Genomic DNA, 15,580 nt, shown 5'->3' on the forward strand with positions numbered 1-15,580 from the left:
GGCTGGCGGGGGGGCAGTAAGGAGCAACCAGGCCAGCAGGGGGGGCAAGGGGTGACCAGGCTGGCGGGCGGGGCAGTTGGGGGTGACCAGGCCAGCATGGGGGGCCAGTTAGGGGCAATCAGGCATGCAGGCAGGTGAGCAGTTAGGGGCCAGTGGTCCTGGATTGTGAGAGGGATGTCCGACTGCAGGTTTAGGCCCAATCCCCAGGATCGGGCCTAAAGCGGCAGTCGGACATCCCCCGAGGGGTCCCAGATTGGAGAGGGTGCAGGCTGGGCTGAGGGGACCTCCCTCCCCCCCATGCACGAATTTCGTTCACTGGGCCTCTAGTCAGGACATAACCGAGGGCCAACCAGTTATGGAAGGTCTAACCCTGGATGAACATTTTGAAAGATTGGCATAATGAGAGCCCAGGTTTCATACCTGTGTGACGCGAAGGACTCTTCAATGGCCACAGTCGCTCAGTGTACTTCTTGACTTTTGAGGCGTACAATTTGTTGGATTTGCTTGATTGTGGGAAGGCATCATCAATGTAATAGACAAGACCAGTAATTTTCTCCCAGTATTCCCTGTTCCTGCATGTACCCATGGAATCTCTTGGTGAGATCCTACAATACCAGCTTTAATTGGGAATGAAATAGGGTCTTACCTGGCCAGTTCTAAAAAGCAGCTCCATTTGTCAGCTCGCAGCCCGGGTTTGTGAGTGATTATAAAGTGGTGTATGAGGAATCGTGTATCGAGTGGGCTGCAGAGCACGAAATAGAGGCACTGAGATAGCCCGGCAGGTCATGCAGGCTCTGGAAAGGATGCTGGCGTGGGGATGTGAAAGATGGGTAGGTCTTAACTGAGGGGGAGCCGGTCTAATGGTAGGTGCAGTGGTCCGGCGGGAGCAGGGGACCGAGGGAGGCTGATTAGGGGGGAATGTTGGGCTGGCACTAGACCACTCAGGGCTGGGCCTTGCAGGCTAAAGTATTTTTGGGGTCTTTTTCCTTAGTGCAAGGAGAAGCCATTAAAGGGTGTCTTTTAAAAATATATATATATTTTATTGATTTCAGAGAGGAAAGGAGAGGGAGAGAGAGATAGAAACATCAATGACCAGTGAGAATCATGGGTTGGCTGCCTCTTGCACGCCCCCTACTGGGGATCAAGCCTGCAACCTAGGAATCAAACCATGACCTCCTGGTTCACAGGTCGTTGCTCAAGCACTGAGCCCCGCCAGTCCGGCCCTCACTCCCCCCGCCCCCCACCTCCTCCATGAATGGGTTCAGTGTGTTTTCTGGCAGTTTTAATTTTACCCTGGTGTTTGCAATGCACTGAAGTGTATGCTTGTAGGTCTGGTTCAGACTGTCCTGCCTCTGATTGTCCCTCTGTCCCTCTGTCCCACAGGACGACGAGGTGGTGCTGCAGTGCACGGCGGCCGCCCACAAGGAGCAGCAGAAACTGTGCCTGGCGGCGGAAGGGTTTGGCAACAGGCTCTGTTTCCTGGAGTCCACCTCCAATTCCAAGGTGCGGTCATGCTGGGAGGCCATTGGGAGTCCGGGTTTGCTGGGCATGGAGGTCATTTATGGGCGTGGAGGTCATTTATGGGCGTGGAGGTCATTTGTGGGCGTGGAGGTCATTTATGGGCGTGGAGGTCATTTATGGGCGTGGAGGTCACTTGTGGCGTGGAGGTCACTTGTGGGCGTGGGAGTCACTTGTGGGCGTGGGGGTCACTTGTGGGCATGGAGGTCACTTGTGGGCATGGAGGTCACTTGTGGACGTAGAGGTCATTTGTGGGCGTGGAGGTCATTTGTGGGCGTGGAGGTCACTTGTGGGCGTGGAGGTCACTTGTGGGCGTGGAGGTCACTTGTGGGCGTGGAGGTCACTTGTGGACATAGAGGTCATTTGTGGACGTGGAGGTCATTTATGGGCACGGAGGTCATTTGTGGGCACGGAGGTCATTTGTGGGCATGGAGGTCATTTGTGGGCATGGAGGTCACTTGTGGGCGTGGAGGTCATTTATGGGCATGGAGGTCATTTATGGGCACGCTACTGTTTTCTGTGGTTTGGGCATGAATTGGGCATGACCAGTGTTGCTCCCCATTGGGCAGGTTCTTAACTGAGCCCCTGCCCCTTACGGATAGCTCAGATAGGATTGTGCACGACAATGAGAAAGTCCTTCCCATGATGTTTATTTTCCAGCGGACGAGTCAGCAAATGCGTGATGTGATTTCAGAACTAAGGGCCACAGGAAAAGCAGGGAGCTAGGGCAGCGCGTGATGAGGTGGCGGGGGGGGGGGGCGGGGGGGAGGCCTCCTGCCCCAGAGGGTGGGGAGACCCTTGAGCAGATGGGGATGACACAAACAGTGAGCAGTACTAACTCCTGGAACGTTCTGGATCGAGGAAGAACCAGGCGATTCTCGTGCCCCTAGGTAGGAAGGAATGTGCTCGTTCCCTATGGTTTCTGATGTTTTGTACTGGCTGGAACGGGGCAGCCCCTGAGATGGTTTTGATGGTCAACATGACATGGAACACATAAGCCTGGATACAGATGTGTTTCATGGAGATATATCTGGACTTGGCTTTCCCTGGTAGAATATCAGAGATGGCCCTTTTCTCCCTCATTTTGGCCTCCCCTGCATTTGGTACAAAGGAGGGGAGAACAATGATTGTTGGCCGTGAGTAGTCAGCCACTGTAAATTATGTGTGGGCTCCTGGAAAGGATCCCAGAAATATCAGAAGCTAGAGAATCTTTTAATCAAAAGCAGGACTTCTTCAGAAGACGGGCGCACGCTCCTAGGATATTTATTCCGGCTGATGTTGGCCCCAAAGAGCATGGTTCATGATTCCAGCGTAGATTTTCTTGCAGGAAATGTAAACATTAAATCGGATGGTTCCAACTAGTTATTTATAATTCGTCCTTACAGGTATTTGCTGTATACCCTTTATATGGATGGCTTTTTATTTTTGTTTCTGATACTTATTAACTGGAGAAAAAATAAGTGAAAACTATTTAATGTAAAAGGTCAATGAGGTTGACCTCTGTTTAAATCTGAAAGAAGGTATACATTGTCAAGGCTTCAGATACAACATTAAATAATGTGGACCGTATTTGACCACATTTTAAGCCAAAAAGAAAATCTCAGTCAATTCCAAAGAGTAGCAGTAATACAAACCTGACTATAATGGAATAAACCTAGAAATTAATTATTAAAAAAAGGCTAAAAAGACACCAAAGTTCCTTCTACCTGAAAATTAAAAAGCACACTATTGAATAAATTTTGGGTCAAGTGAGAAATATCAAACAAAATTGAAGAATTTCTCGGACATAGTATAAATGAATACATGATCTTTTAGATTATGTGCGATATAACTAAGGAAGTTTTCAGAATAAAATATTTATCATTAAATGGATATATTAATAAAAATTTTAAAAGAAATTAAACAACCAAATTAAAAAACTAGAAAGAGAACAACAAAGTAAACAAAAGAAAGCAGCAGGATGGAATTAATAAAGATAAAAAGGAAACTGATGAGTTAATAAATTTGTTCTTTGAAAAAAATCAATAATCAAACCATTAGTCAAGAAAAAAGGAGAAAGCACAAATATTTAAATATTTGAATTTAAATAAGGGGAAGAAAGGGATAATGATCAAAATAGAGGAAATGAAGTTATAAGGGAGGAAGAGAGAGATAGAAACATCAATGATGAGAATCATTTGCTCAGTTATATGCAAGTGGATTTGAAAATCTTCATGAAATGTATTATTTTTCAGAAAAAATAAGTTTACTGCAGGAAGTCTGAATAGAGTAATTATCAGAAAATAAAGTAGTAAAAAAATTTTTTGGTAAGAAATGCATGGTTAGCCCTAGCTGGTTTGGCTCAGTGGATAGAGCGTCGGCCTGCGGACTGAAGGGTTCCGGGTTTGATTCCGGTCAGGGGCATGTACCTTGGTTGCGGGCACATCCCCAGTGGGGGGTGTGCAGGAGGCAGCTGATCGATGTTTCTCTCTCATCGATGTTTCTAACTCTCTGTCCTCTCCCTTCCTCTCTGTAGAAAATCAATAAAATATATTTTAAAAAAAAGAAAGAAATGCATGGTTAGATAACTCCTACTTAATAAGGCTACTTAAATTATGTCAAAGCAGAGCAAAAGAAGAAAACTTCCAAATTTTATTTCACCAAGTATGTATAACATAGATTAAAAATTACTTTGCAAAAACATAGATCAATTGCACTGAAGAATATTGACTTAGAAATCTGAAATACACTGTTTAAGAAGGAAACCAATGTTGCATGAAAACATAAAACCTACATGGTGGCCGTGTGAGGTTCGTTCCAGGGATCCAAGAGTGGCTCAGACCCAAGGCTCCAGGAATACAAGTTTTCATATTAGTACATGTCCATTTGGACATCTCTGAGCATAAGGACAAGTCATGCCAACATTCAAAACCTACTTGTTTCAAATATTAATAAAATAGGACTTGATGGATAGTATCTTAACATTATTTTACACACACACACACACACACACACACACACACACACACTCTTCAGTTCAAAATTCAGCACCTTTTCCCAGGGAACACAGGTGGTTAGAATAAGGTGTAACTTAAAGAAGGATGTTTGGTATCACTGCTGTGCACGTGTTGGAGGTAAGAACAGATATAAGTAGACATGGAGACAGTTTGGATATGAAGAGGTAAAGTATCCCTCGTTGCCGATGATTTGATTCAGGGGTCCTCAAACTTTTTAAACAGGGGGCCAGTTCACTGTCCCTCAGACCGTTGGAGGGCCGGACTATAGTTTAAAAAAAAAACTATGAACAAATTCCTATGCGCACTGCGGGCCCGGGACGCGTCGGCTGCTAAGCAGGACAGGCAGCAGCACCCGGCGGGCCGGATAAATATCCTCAGCGGGCCCCATGTGGCCCGCGGGCTGTAGTTTGAGGACCCCTGGTAAGAATCCCCAAATCGCCCATGGATAAACTATGGCAACAGATGGATTTCTGAGAGAAATCCACAACATAGCTGGTTATCAGTGTATCAGTAGCCTTCACATACACAGAGAAGTTAGAAGTTACATTGAAACATACAGATATATGGAGTGACAGTGCGCACACACAAACTCAAGTTTACATCCAGTTAGAAAGGGGACCAGTGATAGTCTTAGGCAAATCATTTGTCAATAGTCATAAAGTGTCCCCTCAAAAAAGAAAATTTCATTGAAAACAAAATGATTCTTGTTGAATGACTTGAATGTTACCAAAATAGTTTTCTGGTCTCACTATTCGTGGACACAGGCCGGAGCAAGTAAGAGGGTCTTTAAGATTTGTTCACAACACTTCAATGATTCTGCATTTCTCAGGCTGGTTCATATCAACCGTATGCATAAAACAAGACGTGATTTTATCAGGCTTTCCAAACAGGAAGGTGAGCCTTGCGATAGAAAAATATCCCAAGTTCTTCCTGTTTCCCCCAGTTTCGATGGCATTGCTTTAATTAAAAGTATTTCCTCCCATAATGGAACATGATAGAGCAATATTTTATCTTCAGTGACTTCTCATTTCAGGGTATTATTCACCACCATAAAGAATGCATTAGGATATTAATGATGCATATGAGTTGTGATATTCCAGATGAACTGCTCTTCTTATTCAAGGGAGAATTTTTGAATAATAAAAATGTCAGTAGAAGATAAATGCTGGATGATAGAAGAATCACTTTAAAAATAGACTTGCTTCCCCTGGCGTGGCTCAGGGGTTGAGCATCAACTTATGAACCAGTCCTGGTCAGGGCACAGGCCGCGGTTGCCGGCTCAATCCCCAGTGGGGGCGTGCAGGAGGCAGCCGATGCCTGATTTTCTCTCGTCATTGATGTTTCTATCTCCCTCTCCCTCTCCCTTCCTCCCTGAAATCAATAAAAATATATTTTTAAAAAATTGTAAACAAAAAAAATAGTCTTGCTTCCTGCCGCGGGGTCTCTGGCGCAAAGGCGCTGGTCACCTCCTGCCTCTGGAGGCACAGTCGCCTGCCACTCAATGTGAAGGTGGGACCAAGGAGGGTCCCAAGGAGCTGCACCTGCCACTCAACGCGGAGGCGGGACCAAGGAGGGTCCCAATGAGCTGCACCTGCCACTCACCGCGGAGGCGGGACCAAGGAGGGTCCCAAGGAGCTGCACCTGCCACTCACCGCGGAGGCGGGACCAAGGAGGGTCCCAATGAGCTGCACCTGCCACTCACCGCGGAGGCGGGACCAAGGAAGGTGCCCTCGAGCTGCCACTTACCGCGGAGGCGGGAGTCCCCTCAGCGCCCGCTGTCCCGTCGCGGCAGGGCCGGGGGAAGCCTGTCAGGGCGGCCCAGCGCCTGGCGGGAGCGCCAACTGCTCCGGGAGGTGGACTTCGAGGAGACGCCATGCTCGACGCCTTCTATCTCGCAGGTGAGGCGGCGTCCCCATCCCCTTCCCGTCGGCCTCCCTCACCCTCGGACGCGCGTGGCGCTGGCTCCCCCTCTCCTCGCACCCCGGACCCTTCGGACGGGAGCGCGGGTCTGTGAAGGAGGAAGGGGGCGCGAGGCCTCTTGACAGATTGGAACACGGAGGCCGCCGGGCGGGCCTTGAGACCCCTTAGGCTCCAGGTTCCTGAGACGCCGGGCGACCCACGAGAAAGCGTGTCACCCGGACAAGGCCGAGCCCCCGCCCCACGAGTTAGCCGGCGTTTCCTTTCTCCCATCCGCGTGGCCCTCGCGGCGGGGGGTTCCGACCCCGGGAGCGTCTAGAACTTTCGGAGCCAGACCCGTGCTGGCAGCGCCCGAGGACTCCATTGTCAGTCACGGTGGGAACGGGTGTATGGCGATGAGGAGGCTGTGCGGGGCAGGAGGTGGGGTCGGGGGCTCTCAGAGACGCCCCGGTGAGCTTGTGCGCCCTTTCGGGGAGCGCCTCCAGCCCGCGCGCACCCCAGTCATCACGCTCTCCCCCTCTCGCTCTCCCCTTTCACTAAAAAATGACTTGACATTTTTACTTTTTAAAATAATTCTTTATTGTTGAAAGTATTAGATATGGCCTCTTTTATCCCCATTGACCCCGCCCCCTGCCCTTCCTGCCCCCCCTTTCCCCCTACCCGCCAATAGGCCCTCACTGCCCGTTCTCTGACCCCACGGGCCATACATATATGCATACAAGGTCTTTGGTTGATTACCTCCCACCCTCTGAGGTTCCGCTATTATAAATTGTAAAGAAGGGGGTGCGGCCCCATGAACACGGGAGAGTCACGTGAACAAGGGGGTGGGGCCACGTGAACATGCGAACAAGGGGCTAGGGCCACGTGAACAGGGGAACTTCATGTGAACAAGGGGGTTGGGCCATGTGAACACGGGAGAGTCACGTGAACAAGGGGGTGGGGCCACGTGAACACGGGAGAGTCACGTGAACAAGGGGGTGGGGCCACGCGAACACGGGAGAGTCACGTGAACAAGGGGGTGGGGCCACGTGAACACGGGAGAGTCACGTGAAGAAGGCGGTGGGGGCCACGTGAACACGGGAGAGTCACGTGAACAAGAGGGTGGGGCCATGTGAACACGCAGGAGTGGTCATGTGAGCCCAGAGGTCGCAGAACACAGTGTGTGGTCAGGCAGAGGAGGGGCCAAGTGAAGATGGAGGCTGAAATTGAAGGGATGCCGTGGGAGACCCCAGAAGCTGAAGAGGCAGGAAGGACCCCCCCTTGGAGCCCCCCGAGGGAGCACAGCCCTAGACACCCCGATTTCAGATTCTGGCCCCCAGAACTGGGAGAGCACGGTCCTGTTGGTGTAGGCCAGTCTGTTGTCATTGGAGCAGCAGCCCCAGGAAAGGGACCCCAACTTGCCCCTCCTCTTGGGGCTTTGACCAGTCTCTGCAGTCTCCACTTTCGGTCCTGGGTTATCGGGGTTCTCTCCAGCCAGTCTTCTGCTGATCATGCAGGAAGTTTTTCTGTGTTTTAGTTGAAATTCCAGTTTGGTCCTGGTAGTGTGTCCGTGCAGCATCCTCCGCCGCCATTTTTAATCTCTTTTACGAAACATTTTAAACAACAGATACTTGTTTCTCAGTATGTTTCCCCTAAACATTAATTGAAGTAATAAAACATAATTATATGAAAACTAAATATTAAGGTTTTTGTTGTTCTGTTCACTTTATTGACTAAGGATTTTTGGGGGGCCATGGAGAAGAAAAATAAAGACCAGTGTGATCGAGAAAAACACATACATTATGAGTAGCCATTTTTGTTTCTCAGAATCCTTGTGCTTTAGTTAATATAGTTATTTCTTTGCCGATACTTTAAGAGGAGAACAAAGTGGGTGGCACATGTGGCAGAAAGGAAACATCTTAATGATGAATGAATGTCCAGTCTGTGAAGAATGATTAAACACAAGACTTATAAGAAAATGCCTAACACCCTTGGACAGATTATTATATTGGCCAGGATGGAACTGTTTGTTAAATTATAATTTATATGTCGTATGGAAATAATTCTGTGAAACATGCACCAGCTCCTACTCAGTCCAGAAAGGGTGGTGACACAATTGAAGACCCAAAAGTAGGAAACATTTTATGGAATAGTGGACTAATACAGCTTCCGTACATTGTCATGTGAGCTAAAGACCCATTCTTGGAATATTTTAAAGACTTACAAGAATTCTCATTGTCATGAAAGATGAGCTTGTGATTTCCCATTATGTCTCGACATAAAATAAAAATTTCAAACACTGAAATCTCAGACTGAAGTCTGGGAGACACGCCCACTGGTTATAAGGTAGATAGAACCAGGGGGAGGAAGACCAGGAACTTGCCATGTTTACCTCAAACACTGTGGAAAGATTGGTAAACACGTAAATCCATGTCCCTCTCTTCTTTTTGCCCCGGGGCTGTTGGCTGTGAAAGCAAAGTGAACAGCAGAACCCTTGTGCTTCCCCCACCCAGGCTCCCAGCAGGCAGGAGTCTGGTGACATCCCGCTGCATTCTGGGAAATGTAGTCCTCACAAATAAGTGCTGAAGGCACATGCAGAGAGAATGGCGTTGGCGGAAGGGCAGGCGGGGATTGTCACTCTGATTCTGGACTTTTTACTGTGATGATAGAGAGCAGACCAGCGTAGGGGAAGGAGAAGCCACCAGTTCAGATGCCCGGACTGAGCTAAGTGGTGCCTGTGAGCACTGAACAGTCCTGCTTCCTGAGCTGAGGAACCCGGATGCAGCACAGCATGGTCCACACACGTGGGCACGCCTTTCCTGTAAAGAGCCAAATAGTAAATGCTTTGGACTTCCTGGGTCAGAGGCTTTTTGTTACAACTACTCAACTCTGAGTTGACATTGACATGAAAACAGCCAGGCATTGTGCAGACCCCTGAGCATGTCTGTGTTCCCCAAAACTGTATTTATGGTCACGGAAATTAGAATTTATGACTTTATGTGTCATAAAATTTTATTTATTGTGATTTTTTTCAGCCATTAAACAATATAACAGCCACTTCTAGCTCGTGGGCTGTACAGAAACAGGCAGTGGGCCAGATGGTAGGTTGTGTGTTCCGGGAATAATACATGGAAAAGGTTACATTCTTAAAGGAGAAGGTAGAGCAAACACAGTACGCCTTTGGACCAGTGACTTAATTAATATTGATGCAAGCACAGTAGGTTAGATGGCAGGAGCTGTTAGTGAAGTTTGATGGAAGTGGAGGCGGGGCATTTGAGTGGGACTCCTGGACACATGGTCATTAATAAGTTAATGAATGTGTTTTGTGTATGAATGAGTGAGAATAAATGAGTAGAATAATACAGAAAAACAGTGTGATGTGGAAGGAAGCATTTCATAAAGAGGATGAGGGCAAAGGACCTGGAGAAGCATTTGTCCATGTCTGGGAATTCCCAGGTGTCCTGTTGGGGGCAGGGCCCGCCTTCACATGTCTGGGAACCAGCAGGTATATTTGAAAGAGAAGAGCTACTGAAAGCTTTAGAACAGTGGATGGCATTGTTTCGTGTTTTATTACTAGCAAAGATAAACAAAAGTGGACACTGGCTAAAGTGGTCAGGACAGATTTTAGCCCATAATCTACTCTTGCAACAGGGAAGAGAGTCCCGATTGACCGGGTCTCCATTTGATTTGTACACAGGTGACGGGGAGTGCTAAAGGGAGAGTGAGGGCATAGGGAGAAGGTGACCAGGGGACCCTGTGGAATCAGGGAGGTGAAGAATTTCCAAGGGTTGGTCCCTGTAAATGTGACTAGGCCAGCTGTGTTGGCCAACTGGCACGTACAGAGGCAGGATTTCTCCTCTCAGGAGACTGGGGGACAGAGGCCCCCTTCCTGAGGACATTTCAAAGGATGGATTTCAGGTTCTTGAGAAAGACACCCGAGTTGTCCGAAGTACAGGTGCATCTCAAAGGGACAGAAGAGGATTCACAATTGTAAGGCCTCTTTAGAAAATGGTTTAAGAAAGGGTAATCAGGGCCTGTCATCAGGTGTTGGCTAAACAAACGCTCAATTCTCTTGGCAGCCTCCAACTTTCTTAGACTGGCACTTGCAGGGGTCTGGGTCTGGGGTCATCCTAGGGATGTGACCTTGGGCTGCTAGAAACTCTATGTTAGTGTTTGTTCAAGTCTTTTTAAAATAATGGAACGCTTCACAAATTTTCATGTCATCCTTGCGCAGGGGCCATGCTAATCTCTGTATCGTTCCAATTTTAGTATATGTGCTGCCGAAGCGAGCACTGTTCAAGTGTTTTACTGTGAGGGGCGAGGATGGACAGAATCATTGGTGTTCAGTTTGCAACTTTTACAAACGGAAAAAGTTGCAAACTGCACTTTCCAGGCACCTGGCTAGAGTTTGGTCAGGAAGTGAAATCGTTGTCCCTGCTTACTAATTTATACTTTTACCCATGAGTACACTTCCCTGGGGATACAGACCGTCCAGCCCATTGACTTTACTGCAAGACTAATGCCTTTGAATCTGCTCTGTTTTCTCTCCTCCTGGGACATCCTTGCACAGTCTTCATCTGAAGGAGGCCTATTTATGCTTTCGGCAGCTGTCCAATGAGCCCCCTTTGTGAAGAAGCCCTCCTGCATTTCTATGCATCCCCCTCCTCCCGGCAAAAGTAACTCTTTCTCTAGCTTTTGCTCCCTCCCTCCCTCCCTCCCTCCCTCTTTCCTGCTCTTTCTGTTGAGCAGAATTCCTACACTGCGTTTCTTGTTGCAGAATCCCATGTCCCTTTACGTTTGCTTTAAAAAACAATTATTTCCCCCTCACCCAAGGAGTGAGGGTATTTTTCCATTGATTTTAGAGCAAGTGGGAGGGAAGGAGGGGACACATGGATTGGCTGCCCCCCACCCCAACACCCCAACCCGGTCCCGACCTGGGGCAGGGATAGGACCTGCAACCTCGGCATGTGCTCATGTGCCCTGACCAGGAATCGAACGAGCCATCTCTCCATGCATGGGGTGATGCCCAACCAATCGAGCCGCACCAGCCAGGGCACGCTTACTTTCTGAAATTATGATGAAATAATCATGGAAACACCTGCAGGCAGAGGCAGCATCTTGTTCATCTTGTATCTCAGGCACATGATACATTTTTGAAGGAAGTAGATGATCAATAAATGTTGGTTGATTTTAACCGATTTTCCTTCTTTGGACCAATGACTTAATTAATATTGATGTATCTAGTTTGACAGTTAACTAATTCATTTGGCCTTTTAAAAATTCTGTACTTTCTAAAGACTGCACAGTCTTTCTGTTTCAAGAAATTAATGTTACCAGAAGAAGTATTTATACTTGTGACTATAGTAATGCTTAATCCTATATAGATGGATAGCAGACTTGGTACACTGCATTTTTCAGTAATAACTAATTTACTGCTTTATGTAAAGGATACATTTTTGTTAGTACACTCATGCATAATTTAAAAGATTCACATGCTTTACTGAAAAATAATTAAAAACTATAAATAATTGTTGACAAAGTTGATGCAAAATAAAATGCTAAGGTTTTTCTCTGCCAGCACAACTCTCTTGGCATAGAAATATTGATTTACAGTACTTAATAAAGAACTTTACACTACTATTTATTTTGTTTAAATTAAATTATTGATCAGACAGCATTACTTATAAAATGCTTAACAGGCATTTTCTGACTAAAATATCCTCTTTCTTGAAAAATGTCAACTCAGGCTCCCACTGGAGAGAAAAGGAACGTAAACACCCAGAGGCCAATGCAGATGTTTACTTCATGAAGTCCAGTGGTGGGCCCTTCAGTGTAGGGGGAGGGTCCAGCTCAGGGGGCAGCGCCACTCGGGTGGGCAGCAGGGAAGTTTCTGAGCTGAGGTGGCCCGGAGGTGGGGCCTGACGTAGGAGTGGAGGTTGGACTGTGAGGAGTGTTGCGTGCACTGCAAAGTGAGAAGGGTAGTGAGTGCTCTACTTTGCAGGGTTACCATAGTGCTGGAGGACATAGACCCCCAGGGCCAAATCCAAGTGCCTTATTCCTAGTTATCAGATAATTCAATGAGTCCCACCACCATAGCCACGTTTTGTGTGAATTTTCTGTGATGGGTAAGAGATTTGGGTTTAGGGGAAGTCTTTACTATTTTATTTTATTATTTATTTTATTTATTTTATTTTATTTATTTTATTTTATTATTTTATTTTATTTTTATTTTATTTTATTTTATTTTATTTTATTTTATTTTATTTTATTTTATTTATTTTATTCTCACACAAACATACACACTGATTTCAGAGAGGGCAGAGGAGGAGAGGAGATAGAAAAATCAATGATGAGAAAGAATCACTGATTGGCTGCCTCCTGCACACCCCACACTGGGGATCGAGCCCACAGCCTGGGCATGTGCCCTGACCAGGAATCAAACCCTGACCTCCTGGTTCATAGGTCAATACTCAACCACTGAACCACGCCAGCCGGGCAGGCAAGTCTTGACTTAGTAGGGAATGAATGGTGTGTGTGTGTGTAGGGGGGGGATGCAGATGACTGCTGTCTAATTCTGTTTTAGCACCTGTCACGGACCTCGTTCACACTAGAATTCTTTCTGAGTACAACATAATCCTTTTATAAGCATTAGGTACAAGCTGACTACATGGAGGAGTCAGACTTTAAAAGGATGCCGTCCCCCAGCCTTGGCAGCCTCTATTCCTTACCTTGGAAGGCAGCACGATGTTGAGAAGCATCCCTGACCAAGGGCAGGGGCCTGGACTTGCCGCCAAGCTTGCCCTGTTTTGGGCAAGTTCCCTCGCCTCCTTACTTTCTTAGTTCTGAAGTGTCCTCTGCCCTTTAGAATTGTTTGAGCATCATATGAAGTATGTGAAGTCCACTGAAAACACATAAAGCTGCACGCCTGCAGCTGCGTTAGGAAAGAGAAGGGCGCCACTCGGATTCGTCTGGGTGAGCTCAGGACACACAGATGCCTATATGCTCTGTCACTTGCACTTTGGTTTCAAGGCTGCGATGAGTAGATGTGTTCGAGCACCCCAAGCTCAGCTGCTTCCTTATGCCACCTTTCACTTCTAGGTGTGGGGGAATTGGGCCAAATGTTCAAAATGAAAGTGAGGAAGGTTTTCTCTTGGTATTTATTTAGATACATAATATTCTTATGTATAGATATACCCAGTAAAGAGCCATACACTTTATGAAAATCTGATTTGTCAACAAAGCAAAAAGGAAAACCCAGTTTTATTATTTGGTTTGTTGTATACTAAAGCATAAAATTGAGCCCTGATCTGTGTGCTCAGTGGTTAGAGCATCAGCCTGTGAAGCGAAGGTTCACTGGTTTGATTTCTGGTCAAGGGCACATACCTGGTTTGCAGGTTTGATTCCGGCCCCAGTCGGGGCTTGTGCAGGAGCCAATTGATGTGTCTCTCTCATATCGATGTTTCTCTCTCTCTTTCTCTCTCTCCCCCTCTCCCTTCCACACTGTAAAAATCAATATCTTCCAGTGAGGATTAACAAAAAAAAAATTAAAAACAAACAAGCAAAAAAAAAAAATCCCCCCAAACATAAAATTGAAGGCCTAGAAATATCCAGAATATACAGTGTATTCTGTTGACCAACATGAGAATGACAAATAACCAGACAGAAGAAATGATGGGTACGGATGAATAGACATTTCACAGAAGAGGAAGTACAAATGGACCATTATAATAGGAAAACATTATCAGCCCCATTATTAATTGGGGAAATAAAAATTAAAGGCACAGTGAAGTATTTCACAGATTAACAATACTATTTATTGGCGAGAATGTGGAGCAATAGGAATTTTTGCCCAGTCCTGATAGAAATGTATGCCGGAAAATTGTAATAATTTAGTAAACTTGAAGATGTGCATGCACTATAATTTAGAGTTTTCACTCAGGTACATATCCTAATGAGTTTTTTGCACAAGGAAACATAATATTTGTTGCCATATTATTGATAAGAAAAAATTGAAACAATATCAGACTAAGTACATTGAACTATAGTTTATGGTTATCCAGTGGATTGGTTACTCTATAGCAGTAAAAATGAATGAAATACAAGTATTCAGATCAACATGGATCAATATAAAAATGTAATATTGCACCACCAAAAAGACATTTCAGACTTTATAATTTTATAATGGGCAAAACCCAGCAAGTTTAAATAATAATGTGGGTTTCATAAATTTGTGATGAATGTATAAAGAAAAGCAAGGACCGTTGTTGGGGGGAGGAACACAGGGATTTCCTGAATTACTCATAACGTTGTAACTTTTTACCTGCTTGATGGATTCATGGGTGTTCGTTTTATTCAAAACATGCATTTCTTTGCATACATACTTTAGAATATATGATGCTTTTTCAGTAAAACGGAGGGCCCAGGAGATGTTGGTTTGGGTTCATTCTGAAAACTTCGGCCATAATCTAGAGAAAATGTTATCAATAAATGGAAAAATGTCGCTTACTACTGTTTTACTGATGCTGCACTAATAAGCAGGACAGTGTGAATGTAGATGAGGAAACTAATGACTCACAATGAAATGGAGAAGAGAAACTTAAGATATTTATTAAATGGCATTTTAGTAATTATCTTAACATCTGTTTACCATGCTAAAATCAGCCCAATTAAGTCTGGAGTCCTGTCCCAAAATTTAAATATATGGAGTGTGAGCTAAAGGAGATTCCATTTTCTAATGTAATGTTACATTGTATAGACTATCAAAGTATGTCCACTCTATATAACTCCCGTTTGAGATATACCTGTTTAAATTTTATTGGTGATATTAAAGTAATGGTTGCATTAAATAAATTCCCATAAAAGGTTAAAGAAAAAAAAAACACGACTTCTGTTAAATACACATGACATGATTTTAGATTAGTCAAATAAATTAACAATGATAGTAATCTAGCAATATTTTAAAATGTTTGAGTATGAAGAGGCTATGAATTATTCCATTATTTAATCCTTTTATAACAGCAAGTTTATGTGCATCCAAACATTGGAAGACATTTAAATAGTTTTATTTTGAAGTAATGAAAATGGAGAATAAATATTCAACATTGCTCTCCTGTTTACACTTTAAATGATTGACATTTAAAATCATTAGTCAGGTCCTAGCTGGTTTGGCT

At 45.3% G+C, this 15,580-nt stretch overlaps 1 protein-coding gene across 1 annotated transcript in view; it reads left to right on the forward strand.

Moving 5' to 3' along the window:
• RYR2 (ryanodine receptor 2) overlaps positions 1-15,580 on the forward strand; it is a 203,519-nt gene that overhangs the window by 9,670 nt on the left and 178,269 nt on the right. Inside the window, exon 2 of the mRNA XM_080651042.1 lies at positions 1,384-1,503. Coding sequence (XP_080507168.1) covers positions 1,384-1,503 — 120 coding nt within the window. The remainder of the gene's footprint in view (positions 1-1,383; positions 1,504-15,580) is intronic.

This window comes from Plecotus auritus (assembly GCF_963455305.1).
Source record: "Plecotus auritus genome assembly, chromosome: 14".
Lineage (NCBI taxonomy): Eukaryota > Metazoa > Chordata > Mammalia > Chiroptera > Vespertilionidae > Plecotus > Plecotus auritus.